General features: G+C 34.7%; 1 protein-coding gene across 2 annotated transcripts; it reads right to left on the bottom strand.

Moving 5' to 3' along the window:
- Positions 1 to 11,588: 11,588 nt before the first annotated feature.
- Positions 11,589 to 19,750, bottom strand: LOC128226167 (uncharacterized). Of its 2 annotated transcripts, none has more exons than XM_052936062.1 (3): positions 19,063 to 19,723; positions 16,994 to 17,140; positions 11,589 to 12,308 (listed from the first exon to the last, which is right to left on the bottom strand). In XM_052936062.1, the coding sequence occupies exons 1-3, from the start codon at positions 19,117 to 19,119 to the stop codon at positions 12,189 to 12,191; spliced, it is 324 nt and encodes a 107-aa protein (XP_052792022.1). In that variant the 5' UTR covers positions 19,120 to 19,723; the 3' UTR covers positions 11,589 to 12,188. The 2 variants fall into 2 exon arrangements, with proteins under 2 accessions (XP_052792022.1, XP_052792021.1); XM_052936061.1 differs by lacking the exon at positions 11,589 to 12,308 and adding an exon at positions 14,570 to 15,053 and having other exon boundaries at positions 19,063 to 19,750.
- Positions 19,751 to 19,863: the final 113 nt, after the last annotated feature.

Here is a 19,863-nt window from a genome sequence, read left to right as displayed (position 1 = left end):
CTTGGTATTTTTCATCCATTTCTATATATTTAAGCGGGTTTTATCAAACATTATTTGAGATGTCATCATAGTTATATACGCACTTTTATTTGTATTTTGATTTTATCATTTAATCTAAAGTGGTACTAGACCTTTAAATCATATCGTGTATTGGAAATATATTACGATGCATGCCACTATACGTTTGCCTGCAGTATGAATGTACTTCACAGAATCGTTATTGTACCATCACATATTTATTTTGCAGATAAATCGAAAGAAATAGAAAGCTTGACCTCAAGAATTAATATTCTGGAGACCAGTTTGGGTGTGTCAATCGGAAGTACCTACATACGACGGGGAAGAACAATATGTCCTAATGACACCGGAAGTGAGCTTGTCTACAAAGGAGCTGCTGCTGGACCACAATATAACCATTTCGGTAGTGGCTCAGATTAGCTCTGCCTTCCGGAGGATCCAATATTTGGAGAAAACCCTTCCGGAGGGTCAAGAGAACTTATTTATGGAGCAGAATACAAAACGACAGGCACGTTTATGAGAAACGTTAATGACAATGATGTTCCATGTGTTGTTTGCAAAACCAAAAGTACCAATGTTCTCATGATTCCAGCCAGAAATATTTGTTATCCCGGATGGAAAACCGACTACTCGGGATATCTGATGACGGCACATTTTAATCATTCGTCACAGAAAAACTATGCGTGCATGGACGCTGATCCGAAGACCATCTCCGGTGGAAGTGCTAGCCAAATTTGAGCGTTCTTTTACCTTGTAGAGGGACGATGTGGTTCGTTGACATGCCCCCCATATATTGAAGGTCATGAGTTGACTTGCGTCGTATGTTTCCTGCTGCCATGATTAAAAATGTAGAAATCTGCTCTAAATATGCAGTATTACATTTTGGTTTTCATAGTATGGGGTAAAGTTAGTTTTCAAATTCTGTCAATTGATATAATATTTTGTAAAGCAGCTTTAAAATCTATAAATCATTAACATGTTCTTACGTTCGAATAAAGATACAGTTTAATTTGAAGTCACACATTATTTTTTAATAAAATTAGAAAGATTTTATTTGTTGGTATTTAACAAAAATCCATTTTTGCATCTATGAAAATACGCTGTGTATGTTGTTATGCCTCTGTTTTCGTAAACCGCTGATCTGTGTCACTTTATTAATACAGCTGCCTGGACAATATGGGCTTAATATCCGATTCAAGTTGCATGTGTACGTAAATAAATTTCAAAAGTGTTCATACAAGTAGCCTTACAAAGGCGTAAATATGATGTTATAAGTAATTTCCGTTTCACAAACCTAATTCAGCGTGTGAACAGATCATCAGAGCTTGACTAGATTGAGTTTGGTTGTTTTGCCATCGCTCTCTCGGCCGTTTCCGTAAAACTTTTTTACACTAAGATGAGAAATTATGCTGCATAATCAAGCATATTTTAACGTTTGCATGTTTTTAATTTAAAATCTTTACTGTGCACTAGTTAAAACAAATCATTCAGTCATTTTTTCGCTTCATAACAATATAATTCAGTGCAGCGCAACAAAACCACATCAAAAGACACTGACAGGTCACAAAAAATGACGATTGGAAGTCACTGTCTGATTCATGTTGGTTTTTATATACAACATGGTATTTTGCTGTGTTTTGTTGTGTGCATACTTGAGGAAACACCACTTGTATTTGTCATTTGTTTCTAATCAAACCGATGTCGATGACAGATAACTCTCTTATTCGTTAAGTTAGTCTGTGATAGTGCAATGAGGAATGTTTTCATTGCTTTATGCAACATTTAGGTTCACATATAGTTTAACACTGTGCTGCGTTCGAGCCAAAAAGCTCCAGATTAGGGGCCTCTGTCTTATATTTAATACAGTGAGCCTTTTTTTGAAGCGGTGAAATAGAAGATAATTTTCAATGTTATATGCTTTGTTTCAGACGGAAAGCTAAACTTATTGATGTGGGAGGTCCTATCTATAAATTGAAATATTTCCAATATAAGCATATTTATTGATATATTTTTTTCTTCTTAGAAGTGTTAAATGATATTAAACATGAATTTCAGAAAAGTCGATTCTTGCAGCTGTCATTTTGAATTAAAGGATTTTTATCCAAATCTGTAGAAGTAGTAAACCTAAGATGTAAAGAAAGTAAGGGCTTTGAAAAGTAGAATTTATTGCCACAATGACGTCGATCAGTGCCTTGAATGAAATTGCGAGGCATGAGCAAGTATATGCCCTTGTAATCTTGAGAAGCAAATATATTTTAAAAAATACTTTATATTCTTATGTAACATTATCGCTAGAACTACTGTAGGCAGAAATAGGTATATGAGGGTAAAAACATGCGTAGAAAGATGACAGGAATATAAAGATTTCATCCGTACAGACTCACGTTTGAAAATGCTAAACAAAAATATAATCAAACCACTGAGAGTGCTGAATGCGGCAATGCCTTGATATTGCTGACACTGTGGTCGATGGTTTGTTGAAAAAAATGAAAATAATAGTATACTGAAACTAAATAATTCGACACCCTTGGTTCAAATGGCAATTTTAGCATTTTCACATTTGCGATAATATTTAAACATAGACTGATACTGAGACGAGGAAACTAGCCAACCGGTCAGGTATTTATACTTTTATTAATTATCCCGGCAGGCACAACAGCGTAGAATACCCATTATTCAATATTAGATACTTCGTAGAATAATGATTGGTCTGGAAAGAGCAATAGACGTTCAGAATTGAACGTTGAAACAGCTATAGATTTTGAAGTTAAAAGTTACTTAAACTTAAGTCTGATGCTTACATTCGAAGATGAGTATCTTAGTCAGTCTGGACTACTACAGGACTCGCAAATAAAACTTATAACCTCTCAAAAATAGAGTAATGCTGAAGGTCCTGAACATTTCATACTAAATCAATTTCCTATCTACCTGACAAATGACATCCTTAGCAACCACTTATTTCTTAAGTTAACAAGGTCTTACCTATCAAACAATGTCGTCTATTCCACGTACCTTCACCCAAAGCAACAAATGACTTCTTTAGGAATTAATGACTTCCATAACAACAAACGACTTTCTAAGCAACCAATGATAACCTTAGCAACTAACTTATTAACCATCAAACAACTCAGCAACCACTAACTTTCCAGGCAAGCAGCAACATCTATAATAACCACTGATTAGTTGGTCATTTTAAGGTGAGCAATATAGGGTCATATCTATCGTTGCTTTTCTCTTGTTGTACAACCAACTATTTATTGTATTTGCTATTATGAACTATTAAAAAAGAAGCGATAATTTACCATCGCCCGACACTCATTTACTGATTTAATTTATCTATAACGCCTGAGCTATTTAACTTTCGCGCTAAAATACCACGTGATAACAGAAGGGGCGAAGCTAGTGAATCAAATAAATGTGTGCACCAAATAAAAGCGCGGTTGAAGATCGCCAAAATGAACTCTCATATATATATGCTACCGTTTAACAAGTAGTCATTGGCCCACACAAAAATGGAGGGACAAAATGACTTTGGTTCTTACAATTGGGTATACCGTCAGTGGACATTCTATTCCGACCATCTTCTTGATCGTCGCTGCTTTCACAAACCGTATAGAGGACACGATGGTAATCAGTTACCTTTGCGATGGATTGTTTTTGTATGTGTCTTGATTTTAGCTTAGTTTGTGATGGTTTTTGTGGGTTTCATGAGAACAATTAAATAGTTTTGAAACACCTGCTTTATATAAATCGAAAACATTTATAATGATCAAATAAGCAACATTTTAGGGACAGCTCATGTAATAAATTATGATTTACATAGTTTAGAGTCGAGTTGATGGGATATATTATGCTTACAAACTTCTTAACTGTTACATGATTTATATAGGCAGTGGAAATGACAACTTAAAGAAACCTTTTGAGCACTTTGAAGTTGATGAATTGTAAGTACCAAACATAGACATTTGATCTAGTTAAAATATATAGTGTATATTGCAGACTCTAAATCATGAAATTGTCAACAAGAAATTTTAAGCGTATTACTTCATTACTTATGAATATCTCTTGTAAAATGAATTTATTTGCTTATTGAATTCAAAAAATCCGCGAACCAAATGCTAAATAAATAAAATCATATTGTGTTAAAGCTATCCATTGTAGTAGATTTTATGTTGTGGGTTAAAAGATTCATGTGATCTGTTCAGTTCTGTTTTGTTCTGTTGAATTTTCGTAGGCATGACGCTGACTTATCAAATACATTTTAGGTATCTATTTTGTACAAGATTCTCGCGTTCTTATAGCATAATTACTTTGGCGACATGAAAAACATGTTATTTACAAATTTAATATAGTTCAAGTTTTTGTAATATGCTTTCCAGTGGTTTATAGAGATCTATATTTGAAATAAAAATGATGTTCCTCTTTTGTTAAATCAGTCAAAGTATCAATTTAATATTTTTTACCATTTTTGGATTTTAGCCCGTTCTCAATTCCAAATCAAACGTTACAGGGCTGGGACACACTTTCAATTACTGCATTTCCGGAATGACATTACGTGTGCATACGATTTGATGCGTTTGTAAAAAAATGCAAATACATATCTTGCATACCACTTTAAGGCATTTGATAAAAAATAAATTGTTTGTTTAAGTGTAAGAAAGAAATCCATATAAGCAAATATTGATTAAACCATAAAAGTCATAATACCAAATATATCCAAATATATAGTGTTGAAATTATTCTCCATCTTCTTAAATACTATTTACTACTACTGTTCTTAAACTCTACTTTTTTGTGGATAAATGGAAACAAATAACATAGTTTAACGAAAGAAAAAGTATTATAAAGAACGAATTTGTTTTCTCAGCCGAAAGTACCTGACGATGGGGATGGACAACATGCCCTAACGACACCGGAAGTGAGCTAACCACTAAGGAGTTGCTTCTTGGCCTCAACATAAGCATCCTGGTGGTGGCTCAGATTACTTAGCATCTCTGTTTTCCGGAGGATAAAATATTTGAAGAAAACCCCACTGGAGGATAAAACTAACCTTTTTATGGACCAGATTATAGAACAGGGAACATTGTAGCTCATTGACATATCCTACGTTGAAGGTCTTGAGATAGCATGCGTCGTGTGCCTCTTCTTCGCGATTAATATTTGAAATGGTTAACTTGTTATTTTTACAAAAACCAACGCATAAGAACAGTATACTTTGTACACATTTTGGTATTGTGAATACTGATGTTTTGCTAGTGAAGCGTGAATTTCAAAAAAATGATTTCAACATTGTGTGGTACCAAAGAATGACATTCGAATGTTCAAAATGTCGTTATTAAAGGTTGAGTGTCCTTAATGGGTCTTCTTTGTGTTAGCTTTGTCGTTACATTCAACTATGTGAATACGTTCACTTTTGAGCATATCACATGAAAGCTGTTAAACTTGTACATTTCTTGTAGGACCTAAAGGACGTTCGATATTCCCGGTTTCGTTGTAAATATCTTTGTCACTTATATTAGTATAGCTTAATAAATAAGATATTTTTTATACAATTTGCCAACTTTCTTTGATAATGTTGCTGATATATCAATTGAACAATACAATTCCATTATTAAAAAATACAGATACAATGGTATGGTGATACTGATACAATAAGTTTGGAGCGCACATGAACACAAGGTTTGATACATGTTAAACAATGTGTGCCCTTACGAATAAGCATTATAAGACTAGTTGTCGCAATATACATCTCTACAATTTAAAACTGGCACAAAATGTGACATGGCACATTTCCTGAATTTTAATTGTGATGCAGGGGCAAGTCTATACCCTTGAGACTCTGTGGTACAGAGATTTTAAAAACATACTTTTTCGGATCACATTATCGTGACACTTTTTCCAACATTGAGGTATGAAAAAGTGGACTATTCATTTGGGTAAGTTTTCCCCGCTCCACTCTTTACGTGATCAGCTTTACATGTTTACAGGGACACATACCATCTAGAGAACTTTTCCAGGAAAACGCCCCAACGTACTGTCATGTAGATTTTATGATCATATATTTGTCAACAATCGATAGTAAAAATGAATTACTATGAATTTCGAAAGAATCAAGGGTAATTATCAGTAAAACAACTTCTCTTCATATGTAATACAATGGAAACTACGGGGACAAGCCCACCAGTTGAAAATTCAAAATAAAACCTTAATTAGAGGTACGAAACAAGATCCAAAATGTCAATAAATTATATAGAGACACAATCGTATACACGCCACAAACATAAAGACAAACAGCAGATACACACTACAAACGAATTAAAATAGTAACTCAAGATCCGTGTTTAAACTTTAAGGTCACAGTATGTTTTAGTTTTGCAAACATATTTGTTTGTAGGTATGTCCAAATGACTTCTCTTAACCTTTTTGACCTTTTTATTCCCCACGATGATACAAAAATGCATTTATCGAAATTACAAACTGCAACAAAACCGATCGATAATCTAAATAAAGTGCGCCCAACGTCAATACGAAATTTGCATATCTTTAATTTTGCATTTTTTTAAGAATCTATGTTGCTTCTGATACTAATGATGTCAATTTTTTAAGAGTTATTGGTTTAAATAGTTTTTAAACAAAATGATTATACGTAAACTATTATTTCATAAAATATTTTAATTTAATGCTTAATTATCATGATTCAACTGAAGAAAACGAAGGTAATAAGACAGTTTGTATAAACACATTAAATCGGCGAACAACATTGATAATTTATCATACAATAATGATTGCATCAAATTTATTTTAGTAACAGTAGCTTGATTTTCTGTGAAATTTTATTTGAAAATGTTCATTTTATTTCTAGTCATTACTCCATATTAAAAAGAATCCTGCAACTGATCAGGTACTGTTTGCAAAGCGATATGCTCCATCCACTTATCTACCTCATTAGACTATAGTGAGTCAGTGGTCGAGTTAGTCATTCCCTGGGTATTCCCGCCCATTTCTGTTTAATAGAGCATCGTCTGAACCTCGGGGTTTTATCAAACAATATCTAAGACTTCATCATATTTATATAAGCACGTTTTTCTCTAATTATTTAATCCTTAGTGATACTGGGCCTATAAATCATGCCGTGTATTGCTAATACATTACGAGTCGTGGAACGATACGTTGAGATGTAGTGTGAATTTACTTCATAGAGTCCTTCTCGTAGCATCATATTTTCATTTTGCAGATTAATCGAAAGAAATAGAAAACTTATCCTCACGAATTAATATTCTGGAGACCAGTCTGGGAGTGTCAACCGGAAGTACCTACATAAGATGGGGGAGAACAACATGTCCTAATGCCACCGGAAGTGAGCTTGTGTACAAAGGTATTGCTGCTGGGCCTCAATATAATAATCCCGGAGGTGGCTCAAATTATCCCTGCCTTCCGGAGGATCCAATATTTGGAGAAAACCCAACAGGAGGAGCAAGAGAACTTTTTTATGGCGCAGAATACGAAACAACGTGCACGTTTATGAGTAACTTACAAAACAATGATGTCCCATGTGTTGTTTGCAAAACCAAAAGTACCAATGTTCTCATGATTCTAGCCAGAAAATGTTTGTTATTCCGGATGGAACACCGAATACTCGGGATATCTGATGACGTCCCATTACAATCATCCGTCACAGAAAAACTATGCGTGCATGGACGCTGATCCGGAGACCATCTCCGGTCTTTATCTAGAAATAGTGGAACAAGAGTGAGGTTGAGATCTCGATATTGTTTCTCAAGAAATGGTGGGACAAATGACAAATTAGGATCTCATTATTCGTTATTTTATTTCTAAATGGTGGGACAAACATGATGCTAAGATATCATAATTCTGTATTTATAAATGCTGGTGCATGTGTGAGATTGAGAAATTCCCTGTGGACTTTAGTATTCTCTGACTGCTTCAAGGCAGTAACTCCAACATTAATTTATATTCTAATGTTTGTCTAACAGGTGTTAGTTGTCTTTTCTTTGTGTGTGTTTTGCTTTGGTATACCACTAAGGTAGGTCATAACTTTGGGCTTCGCCCTGTAGTTTATTTTGTACCCTTGTATCATTTCAAACATAATCATATACTCTTTTGACGGTTCAGATTGGTCCGAACACACGGAATACATATGTCTGATGCCGAAGATATCGGCAACAATATCAAATCTAAATTTGAAGTACACAAGAAATAAACAGGTACGTTGTGACAACATTTTCTAAAAAAAAATGGGAAATGACAAAATGGAACAATTTTATGATAAGAACAAATCAATAATTTTCAACTGTATGTAATAATGATGAGCAACGTTCAATTAAATCTCACTTTTTCGAAAATAAGAACATAAACCATCTAATGAAATAAACAAAAATCTTTCATTACTTGACGTCATTGGAATGCATTTGACCCCATGCTATAAAAACTAATAATATCAAACTGTAGGGTTGAATAATAGAAGCAGATCATTACATTTCAATTTTGCATCAAGGCAGCAGGGAACATACGACGCAAGTCAACCCATGACCTTCAATATATGGCGGGCATTTCAATGAACCACAACGTCCCTCCACAAAGTAAAATAACGCTCCATTCTGGTCAGCATTTCCAGTAATGAGTTCTCAACCTCATACAAGTTCCATCATTTATAAATACAGAATAATGAGATCTTACCTCACACTTGTTTCTTCGGTTTGAAATAATGAAATCTCAACCTCACGCTTGTTCCATCATTTATAAAAACGGAATTGTATCTTTACCTCACGCTTACCCCACAATTTATCAATACAGAATGATGATATCTTAACCTCAAAATTGATTCCCCATTTATAATAAAAATAAAGAATAAAGAGTCGTTATCGCCGTTATGATCAAAAGCTCATTTATATCTATAGTTTTCTTTATTAACATCTACACTCCGAACGAATTATTGGCCGTTTCAAGACAGTATCAGTATCATGGTACTAAACCAATATCCCCGTTGTGTCGAAAGTGGACCGTTGTGAAGTTGCTGAACTGGGTATGAAAAGGTTTTCTACGTATGTTGTATTTATTAAAAAATACATTTGGCAATAGCAATTACTCCTTGGTATTCTAAAAACACTATCCAATTATACAGATACAAAAGTGATAAGTTGAATTCATGTATATGTAAACATTCCATCTGCTTTAGATTGTAAAAAACCCCACTCTATTATTAACAACAGCACATGTTTACAATAAAACATGCAGTAACTAAACAGGCGTATGTGACCCATACGAGCTTCTTCCATACGCCGTATTGGTGTTTGAAACTAATTCTTGGGACTAAATATATTTGTGTGGATACTAATCGAATGATACCATATTAATTGTGACTGACATGTGTTTTACCAGGTGGTGGGAGAGAAATTACCCGTCCGGCCATTTCAGCCGTTTGTCTGTTATCAAATTGGCGGCAACGAACTCCAAATAATATTCCAAGCCACTGACGTATCAAGAGTAGCCAGTAGTGATGAATGCTGTTCTTCCATACGAACATTATGGTTGCTTTGTTTGGAGGTATAGCATAACTGGACATTTTATTCCGACCATGAATCTAACATGACTTTCAAACTTGCAATGATATGGGGGGTTTTATTTTGCAAATGAACCATCAAACTTGATATCGATTGTATGCATAGAATTATTTTTCAAGTGGCGACGCCACGAGTGAAAAAAATAGTTATTTTTTATGATCACGAGTTAACATGCGTCGTGTGCTCATTGAATTCAGGATAAATGAATGAATTTAATTACTTTCTATTTTTATATAAAAAATGCAAAGAAGAGTACATTTTGTACACATTTTTGGGTGGTAATGTTTATGCTGTTGTTTTGTAAGTGAAGCGTGACGTTCAAAGGTCTTCTTTGTGTCTTATAACGCTGCTAGCTTTGTCATTACATTTAACCATGTGCATACATTCACTTTTGATTCTCATCAGCTGAAAGGTGTTTAACTAAAACGTTCCTTTAACGACCAAATGAGCGATAGATATTCCCGTCATCGTTGGTCATGTATCTGTTATTGATATAAGTAATGATAGTACAATATTTTTGTACTCATTATCCAACTGTCTTTAAAATGTTGTTTATAGGTGTCTGACGCACTGCAATATTTAAAAACAATACATTTCCAATAATCAACAACACACTGGTTTTGAAACGTGCGGGCCTAACAAGGCCAACAAATCCCTTCAGAGATAATCATGCTCGTTTCTGAAGGGGTCCACTGGTCTTTATATACACTAAATTCTCTGTCCACACGGAGCCCGGGCTTTGCCAATTTGCATATTACCAACCAAGTAAACATACGTACTATGAACGTACTTCCATCTTTAACGGAATGTTATACCATGAACGCACATCTGCCGAATACAGCGGCCCGTTTCATTACTTTCCCCTCCGAGAAGACTCGTCCCGAGTCTTGGTCTGGGACTCTCATGGGTAAGGCAACTCCGAATCGGCAGTTGTCAACATTTTGAGTAATGAGTTTACCGAGTAAATAGTTTCAAAATTTAGCTATTGTTTTCCCCGTTCCACTCTTTCCATTATCATCTTGACCTGTTGCACGGGGGCGCACCCGTTTATAACTTTTCCATGAAAACTTCCTAACGTATACTATTGCGATGTTTCTTTTATGACCGTTGATTTTTCGAAGTGCAATAATTGCTTGTCATAGAAATCATAGGCAACCCTTTTTGTAGTCATTTAAATTTAAACATATTTCTAAGGGACTCAAGAAACTCTGTACGAGCATTCATAAGTGATTTAATTTTGCTTAAATAGCATACATTGTACATATTACAATACAATTCATTATAATACATTAAAACAATTTAAAATTAATTAATATACCAAAAAGGAACACTCTCCTCATTTTAGGACATTCTTTTGCTGTAATTAATTACTTTTCGGAATAAATACATAGATAATATTAAAAAGCTAATTTTTTAGAAGAAAATAACACTATTTATAACGTGGGTTTGCAAGTAGTTTGCAAGTAGATTAGAGTTCGAATATCACGTAGGATCGCATTCGTCTCAGAATATTAGGTATTTAGTTTTAATAGATAGATACTTTCATTATTGGTCAAATTTTCAATGACTGTAGCAATCGTGTTCGGGGTTTTGGTTGCCCACTACCATATGTTGCTCTCGTTTATTTCAAATAACTTGTAAAGTTTAAATGGATTACTATGATTAACGAAAGAATTTCACCAAACTCAACTATCAAAATACAAACTTCTCTACTTGTTTAAGTCAAAATCAGTGATCACATTTTAAATCTAATCATGTGTTAATAATATATTTCAATTCATGCTACTATACGTTGCTTACAGTGTGAATTTACTTCATTTAATTCACCTTCAAGCAATACATTTTCATTTTGCAGATGATCAGAAGCCCATCTGTATCCATAGTTGAATTCTCTTTTTTGCATTGGCCGTTTAGGACAGAATCAGTATCATGGTACTAAACGAACAGTCCCCGTTGTGTGGGAATGTGGACCGTTGTAAAATAACAAACTGCGTATGAACAGTTTATTGACCTATGTTGTATTTATCAACAAATACATTTTGGCAATCGCGATATCTAATCATAGGTATTCTAAACAATACATTCCAAATATACAGATATAAAAATGATAAGTAGAATTCATGTAAACATTCCATTTGCTTTAGATTGCAAACATACTTTATTATTAACAACAGTTTAGTGCAAAACTGTAAAATAAAACACGCAATAATTGAACAGGCATATTGATGTATTATTAGTCACTATAGACTCCATTTAAATTTGTCGTATGACAAAAGTCCTCTTGAAAACCCCCCAGACCTGAACAGAGTGTATACGCTTTTAATTTAACTTCAGCATACATCTTGCTGTCACATGTACGGTCGTCAAACTTCATCTCGAATTCCTTGTTGTCAGGCGGTAGACTAATCGTGCCGCTTTCTTAACTTTGTGATCCATTCGCCGGATTGGTGTTTCAACCTGATTATTAAGTATTAAGTTGCAGATTATACTAAGGGATGCCATCTTGTTTGTGACTGACATGTGTATTACCAGGTGGTGGGATTGAAAACTCTGCGGCCCTTTCCACCATTTGTCTGTTATCACAATGGGTCAAGATGGCGGCAACCAAAGCCAAATTGCATCCAATGCCACCGACGTACCAGGAGTAGCCAATGTTATGAAAGCTGTTCTTCCATACGAAAATAATGATCGCGGCTTCATAGCAAACTCCTGAAAATGAATAGAAACACACATTTGTGTTTTTTGGTAAATACATGTAAATATGCTGTTTTAAGTGTCTGGGTTTTGTACATATTCAATTTGATAGTGTTTTAATTTATAACTATATGTCACCGAACTAAACTTGTAATCCAAAAGGCTTTAGAATTATACATTATAAATGATGGTACAGTTTGTTTAATTATCTGTTTTACTTGTAGTGAATCAGGAGACAGGAGAAATGCATTTTCTAAAGGCCCATTAGGCGAGTAGTTCTCGGAGACTTTTTGAGTGTGATTTTCGAAATAGTTTCCTTAATTTTGAAAATACATATTTACAATTGTATTTGAAATAAACTTCAGTTGAATAAAACTGGAATTATTTAACTTCATTTGTTTTCTTTTGTTCAGAACTAGGAATACAAACGATTTAAAAAATGCTCGATTGAAGATGCTCCCTTAAATTTATAATAAAACCGGGAATCTTGTCCTTTTTTTAAAATCAATCAGTGGAAACGCAAAAATATTAAATGATTGGTGAATGCTAAATGATTTACTGTGATCTACCATAGTCTCATAACGTAGAGATATCGTGTTTTATGCACATTTCTTTCAAATTAAACTATGTATCCTTCAAAAGAACCATTTTTTAAAATATTTATTCATCGTTTTTGGAATATTAAAACAACAATTTTAATTGTGGTAAATATTACGTGGGAATTAGAGGGCATCTATATACATAGCATACAAATATGCTGTTTACATGTCGTTACACTTCAGACGTATCTTGTTCGCCGTATAACTATCAAAAGCAGGGGAAGTAACATCCGCATATGCTACAACATATTACCGGTAAGATTTAGATTTCCTTCCCTTTAATTAACAACTTAATCGGTATTTAACCGTTCTCTTTTGCTTATGCGCACTGCCCTTGAAATTCCAACGGAAGTAAAATATAACTTTGTAAACAGTGATATTTTACTTAAAATAATCATTACATGTTGGAAAGTGTTGGTACCTTTATACATGCTTCAAGCACCTGAGTGATAATGACCTGGCGTTTGATATATAGATTCCAAAATGATGCGAAAATCGCAACTGACCGAGAACAATCTCTGTCCAAGAACTTCTTGCCTACTTGAATGTTTATCAGACCCAATGTTAACAATATAATTTATCTCATGTAGCAAGCTATTGTCTGTAATCCCCCCTTCTGTTCCATCATTGCATTGTAAATAGTATACTATAAATATATAATGTAAAAGGCACAAGTAAACCCAGATTCAAACACTACGGTGATATTTATTAATAAAGGCAATTAATGTTACAATCACGGACTCGCAAAATGGGCACCAATTCTGGTTTCCACCCAGAAAACGGACTCGAGAGTGTTTCTATACACCCTTTCAATTATACCGTGTTTGAAATTATCTGCCCTTGATGACGTGATTTGAGGATAGCCGATACCAGAACGCTATTTATGCGAGAATCAAGATGATCAATTTTCAGGTGTGGAATGCGATATAAGGTGTATACCGTATATAAAAGATTTGATATCTTTTGAAATACGTTAATTAATTGAAGAAGAAAACGTTTCATGCATTATTTAACAGAAATAGCCGCACATTGAAGCAAATAATCGGTATGTCACATATTTGCGAGTTCTTTGATTGTAAAGTATTAAACATTGATCAATCCAAACCGCGAATATGTGTTATCACATCATCATATTTTTATGTTTTAATTTGAAATGTGACATTTATCTTAACAAAAGATTTGAAGTTTCTCTTCATTTTTGTCTTTTGTTTGCAGTCAGAATATATGTCGTTTTCCTGGAAGCCATGAGCGTGCTAGGTTGAAATACCTGCCAAAATGACTGATATTGAAGGGAAAAGGGCCCAAAGTATTGCAGCTGAAATTAATCATGTGGAAAGAGAAATTAATAAATTTTAAGGCCTAGTTTAAAAAATGTTGAGCAGGATAATCCCCTGGTGTGCATCTCCTGTTTATTGTACTGGTGTCACAGAAGAGGCCATTTCCGTTGTGTTTGTTTATTGGCACAGGGCCATTTAGCGTTGACACTTTTCGAGAAGATAATCTCATGTTCTCATTAATTCATATAAACAATATGCATGTATTTATTAATTAAACCGATTGCAAATAAATTAAAAACAAATAATCAATAAACAAACACTTTAAATGGAACTTGTATCAAAGAACTTTGGCAACACAGCCTTTTTAAGCGAAAACTGATGTTTAGCAAGAACTAGGTAAAAGGTATATGAATATGAGTTTATTATAAGCACAGCATGAACTTGCAAACAAATTCATCAAATTGCATTATCGTGATTACAGTTGTAATTCATGTACATGTATTTGATCAAAATTTAAAAAAAAGATGAGACTATTATGAATATGTTGAAAATTATTATAATTGGTACCATACACCACATACACATAACCATAAATTCCAAATCCAGGATCATTAACTTTTAACTCCAAAAAACAAGACAATTTAATGAGCAGACAGGAGCACTGACAGTAAAATAGTAATCGAAAATACAGATTTCAGAAAAACAGCTACAGGATATACATTTTCTCATATACATGCATCTGTCATTGTTCTGGATTAATGCAAAATCTGGGTAACATCACGGTGCATTATGTAATTATTCAGTGTGACAATAATTTTTGTCATATTCCACCATGAAGCGCTGTGGTTCTGCGTTGCTATGTATTACAGGCTAGCATCATATGGCTGTAAAATATAACATTGCTTAAGGTAGTGAATGGCACTGTTTGGTACATAAAACAAATGTGTTTAAACATATTTCTCCAAAATCAAAACCCGCTTCACTCAAAATTATTCAATTTATTTCGTTAAAATCCAAATGGAAAAGAAATGGTCGAGAAACTATCCGAAATCCACAACCCACTTCGATGACGGGATTTCTGATAAAATTCAGTATTGATTTTATTTGGAGATGTGGTTCATTGATAGAATAATATACTAGCAAAATAAAAGTAACACACTTACCAAATTCGACAAGATATACAGCGCATATAATTGATTTCCTGTAATGTACAGCGATAATCAAAGCAGAAATCACCGTACCAGGAAGTTTTTAATCATCGTCATTTCCGGTAAGGGGCGCAACTCTTATGTGTCAATTTAGCGATTAATTGAAAGGGGGTATAAGCTACCAGCTTTTGTCACAATCGGGCTAAAGTAAAATAGTATAAACTATGTTACAATTGTTCACGTATAATGGAAGCTACAAAGGCAATCCCTGTAGCCACACATTTAACGAAGACTGTTAAGTGGCACAATGTTAAGAACGAACAGACACATAACGGGATACAAACAACACAAGAACAACAAAGACAGGCCACACACAAGGAACAAACAACGTCACAAGAACAACAAAGACAGGCCACACACAAGGAACAAACAACGTCACAAGAGCAACAAAGACAGACCACACACAAGGAACAAACAACGCCACAAGAGCAACAAAGACAGGCCACACACAAGGAACAAACAACGTCACAAGAACAACAAAGACAGACCACACACAAGGAACAAACAACGTCACAAGAACAACAAAGACAGACCACACACAAGGAACAAACAACGTCACAAGAGCAACAAAGACAGGCCACACACAAGGAACAAACAACGCCACAAGAGCAACAAACACAGGCCACACACAAGGAACAAACAACGTCACAAGAACAACAAAGACAGGCCACACACAAGGCACAAACAACGCCACAAGAACAACAAAGACAGGCCACACACAAGGAACAAACAACGTCACAAGAACAACAAAGACAGGCCACACACAAGGCACAAACAACGCCACAAGAACAACAAAGACAGGCCACACACAAGGAACAAACAACGTCACAAGAACATCAAAGACAGGCCACACACAAGGAACAAACAACGTCACAAGAACAACAAAGACAAGCCACACACAAGGAACAAACAACGCCACAAGAACAACAAAGACAGGCCACACACAAGGAACAAACAACGTCACAAGAGCAACAAAGACAGGCCACACACAAGGAACAAACAACGTCACAAGAACAACAAAGACAGGCCACACACAAGGAACAAACAAAGTCACAAGAACAATAAAGACAGACCACACACTAGGAACAAACAACGTCACAAGAACAACAAAGACAGGCCACACACAAGGAACAAACAACGCTACAAGAACAACAAAGACAGACCACACATGCATCACAATATATATATATATATTCATACATGTTCGGGTTACCGCCTTTTCCCAATTTTTCAAAACTTCTTAAGTCCCTTATAACAGGAGTAAGCTAATCTCACTTATACCCTCCTCCATAATTTGTGTATTTTCTTTTTAGAGATTTTAGACTCTAGATAGGAATTATGTTGATGATAATCGCAATAAAACAATTTCATTTATCAAAATCAAAATCAAATTTTGGTTAATTTTTTGGCTAAGTGAAATAAACTACTTAAGTTTTATGGTTACGACATTTTGAGAAATTGGGGTCTGGGGTTTTAACCAGTTTTGGATTATTTACCTTAACAATACAACGTTCATCTAAACAGTACAAAATCGTGTTCTGAATGCGCTGGGCTGACAGCATTGAACGACCAGCTAAGAAAAAGTCACTGGCAAGAGGTGGGATTTAAATACCAACCTGCAAACAGCAAGATCCACGGGTTGGAGCTGGCGACCCTGCGACTGGAGGTACAACAGAGGAGGGCGAGTGACATGACCACACCCACCACGAGGAGTATGTATCCTGCTGCTGCCAGTGCCTGTACTCCTCGGACCCATCCTGTGACTGTGTTTACATAAGAAGGGGTTAACTATTGGCTTAAATTGAAACGAAATGCTTTTCTTGAATATAATCAACCGTTAGCCCAATCGCTGCATTAGTAATAAGATATCATCTAATTAACTAGTTCCGCGTGTAGATTCATATCATTCTTAAAACTAATATACCTGTTCCATGTCAAGCGGCAGAACCAGACATCAGACTTATATATATATATATATGCAATATATTTTTTTGCAATAATCAAGCTATAATACTAAAGAACCAATTTCGTGGCTGTTCTGTCTTGGCACCACTATGTGTAGTTTATGAACATCTTATAAGTGATCGCGATTCAGGCATACTTGACACATTGTTTTTACAAATGCACAAATGTGTAACAACAATACAAAACACACCGCAAAACAAAATGTTAAGTGGAGCAGGAGGGAATTAGTGATTTTAACCAGAAGTAACATTTAATATATAAAGATTGAAGTGGTTTGTTACTGAAATAATATTAACATTGAACTGCATATTTCCTGATAGGCTTTCTTATAGACAGATGTCCACAATTTCATAAATGACTTCTAGAATTTTCATTTCAGATTAAATCATTTTAGCTTTATTATTTCCCAAACTTTGATGCAGATATTTTTCCAAAACTATATACCAAATCAAGCAAATAACTTGAAAACGCTCTAACGAAGTACATGTATAATACATCTAAATATCTTATTAGGCTCGCTCCACAGAGCGAGCCTTTTTAGTGATTGGTTTATGAGATCGTACTGGAGACGGAAATGATTGATTGATTTAAGCCTTTCGATTGTAAGTGGATGCACAGAAAAGTGTTGCGGAAAATTAAGAATTAGAGAATGATACTATTTTGACTACTGTTAGAGTGATTTCGATTTATCTTTTGTTAAAATGTTTTTCTTTTACCTATTTGGTAAAAAGGTGTAAAGAGATAATGTAATTTGTCGATTTCGAGGCGTATAAACAAAGGCCCGGAGGTCAATAACTCCTTTCAATTTTTGAGCATGCGCAAAGAATGGTTGGGTATAAAAGACTGGCCGGACCGGACCAAATCCGGACCAATGGAAATCTCCGAACTGTTACGGAAATCGTTCAGAATTTTCCTAATTTTGTGTTGGTATAAAAAGAATGGCCGGACCGGACCAAATTTAAATACGCATTGCTATGTTTTATAGATATTGAATCTATTATAAAATATATTTTATTATGTCTGTCTGTGCGTCTGTTTGTGCGTCTGTCTGTATGTGCGTCTGTACGTGCATCTTTACGCGCGGCTCTGTTTGTGCCTGTAAGTATGCCTGTCTATCTATATATGTATGTCTGTCTGTATGAATGTATGTCTGACTTGATTAAAATTTCCGTGTGTCAGTACTGAAACTGCACATTTCGCCCCCTTACAAAACACTAACTGTACATTGCTATGGATCGATTTAGAGCGAGCCTTTTTTGCTGTCTCCTACAGCAATTTTGGTTTTATAGTAATTGATGTAAGTCGTGCAAATTTAATCGATTCTTTTCGTTTTAGCAGTAAAACTTAATGACTTTAGTTTGGGAATTATTACACTTCACTTGCAATCAATTTAAACTTGGTAACACAAAATACACCTTTAAGCACTACTATTAATTAATTCTTTTTTTTACTAACTACTTCTACTGATACATTCGAGCTTGTTTTCGATGAAAAATACCCGAGGAGTTCCGAATGTAGTCTGGGCTTGATTTAATCAGTCACAATTTGTTAATATTGACGGCTGCAGGGTAAGTAATATTTCAAACAGTTGAAAACTGCATATTTGATTATAATATTTATTAATCTACAAATAGATTTATTAACACAAATATGATTATTACAGTTGCTTACAGCTTAAAAGTATGTTTGGTTAATTGTTGTCAGTAATTTGTATACTTACCAGTATAGAAATTCGAATAGTATTCGTGTGGTATACAATAAGTAAGCAAATCTTCATCACTTTCTACACAATATTGCCATAGTCCATAATGGAAGCTTGGTGAGTCGTATTTCCAGCTAGGTGTTGCGAATGAAACAGAGCATAAGATGAATGATATAATCACAAACAGTACTCCAATTTTAAGCACTGCCGAAGACTGAGATAACATTTTCAACGCCATCTTCAATATTTCCTCTCTTATTCGTCGATCTAGGGTAAGCATGTATGAATATATCATTGGTTTGTAGATTTTCTCTGACAAAATACCTGTGTTTATATGAAGATTATGTTCTGGCCTTGGTCCATATTTTTATTACGATTCTTGTTACAAGTGTAAATGCTACAGATGTTCAAATGCTGATCATTTGTGATCGGAGATTCCTTGTTTTAAGTGCTATTTAGCTAAGGCCAAAAAGTTCTTTGTTTCCATCAACATCTCCATAAAATAGAGTCGGTAGGTAGGCATAACATTGTTTTTCCTTTTTTTAAGAACCTGGATTTCTGTACACTATTAACACTTTCCAAAGCCACAATACGGCAGAAAAAGGGCAGGGTCGGGAGGCAAAAAATAGGGTCGGTCGGATTAGTGGAAACATAAAAACACGCCTTAGGTTGCTGCACTCATAAATCAGCATGATATTCATACAAACACAGTTAATTGTGCACTAGTTTTCCTTGGCTCAACAAAACTGAAGCTAGTGTTTCTGTTATCTTATTGGCACCATTAATTGGTAATGTGTTCTGGCACGACTTCAGCTATTA

This window comes from Mya arenaria, chromosome 3 (assembly GCF_026914265.1).
Source record: "Mya arenaria isolate MELC-2E11 chromosome 3, ASM2691426v1".
Lineage (NCBI taxonomy): Eukaryota > Metazoa > Mollusca > Bivalvia > Myida > Myidae > Mya > Mya arenaria.
This window is presented reverse-complemented; position numbering and strand designations above follow the sequence as displayed.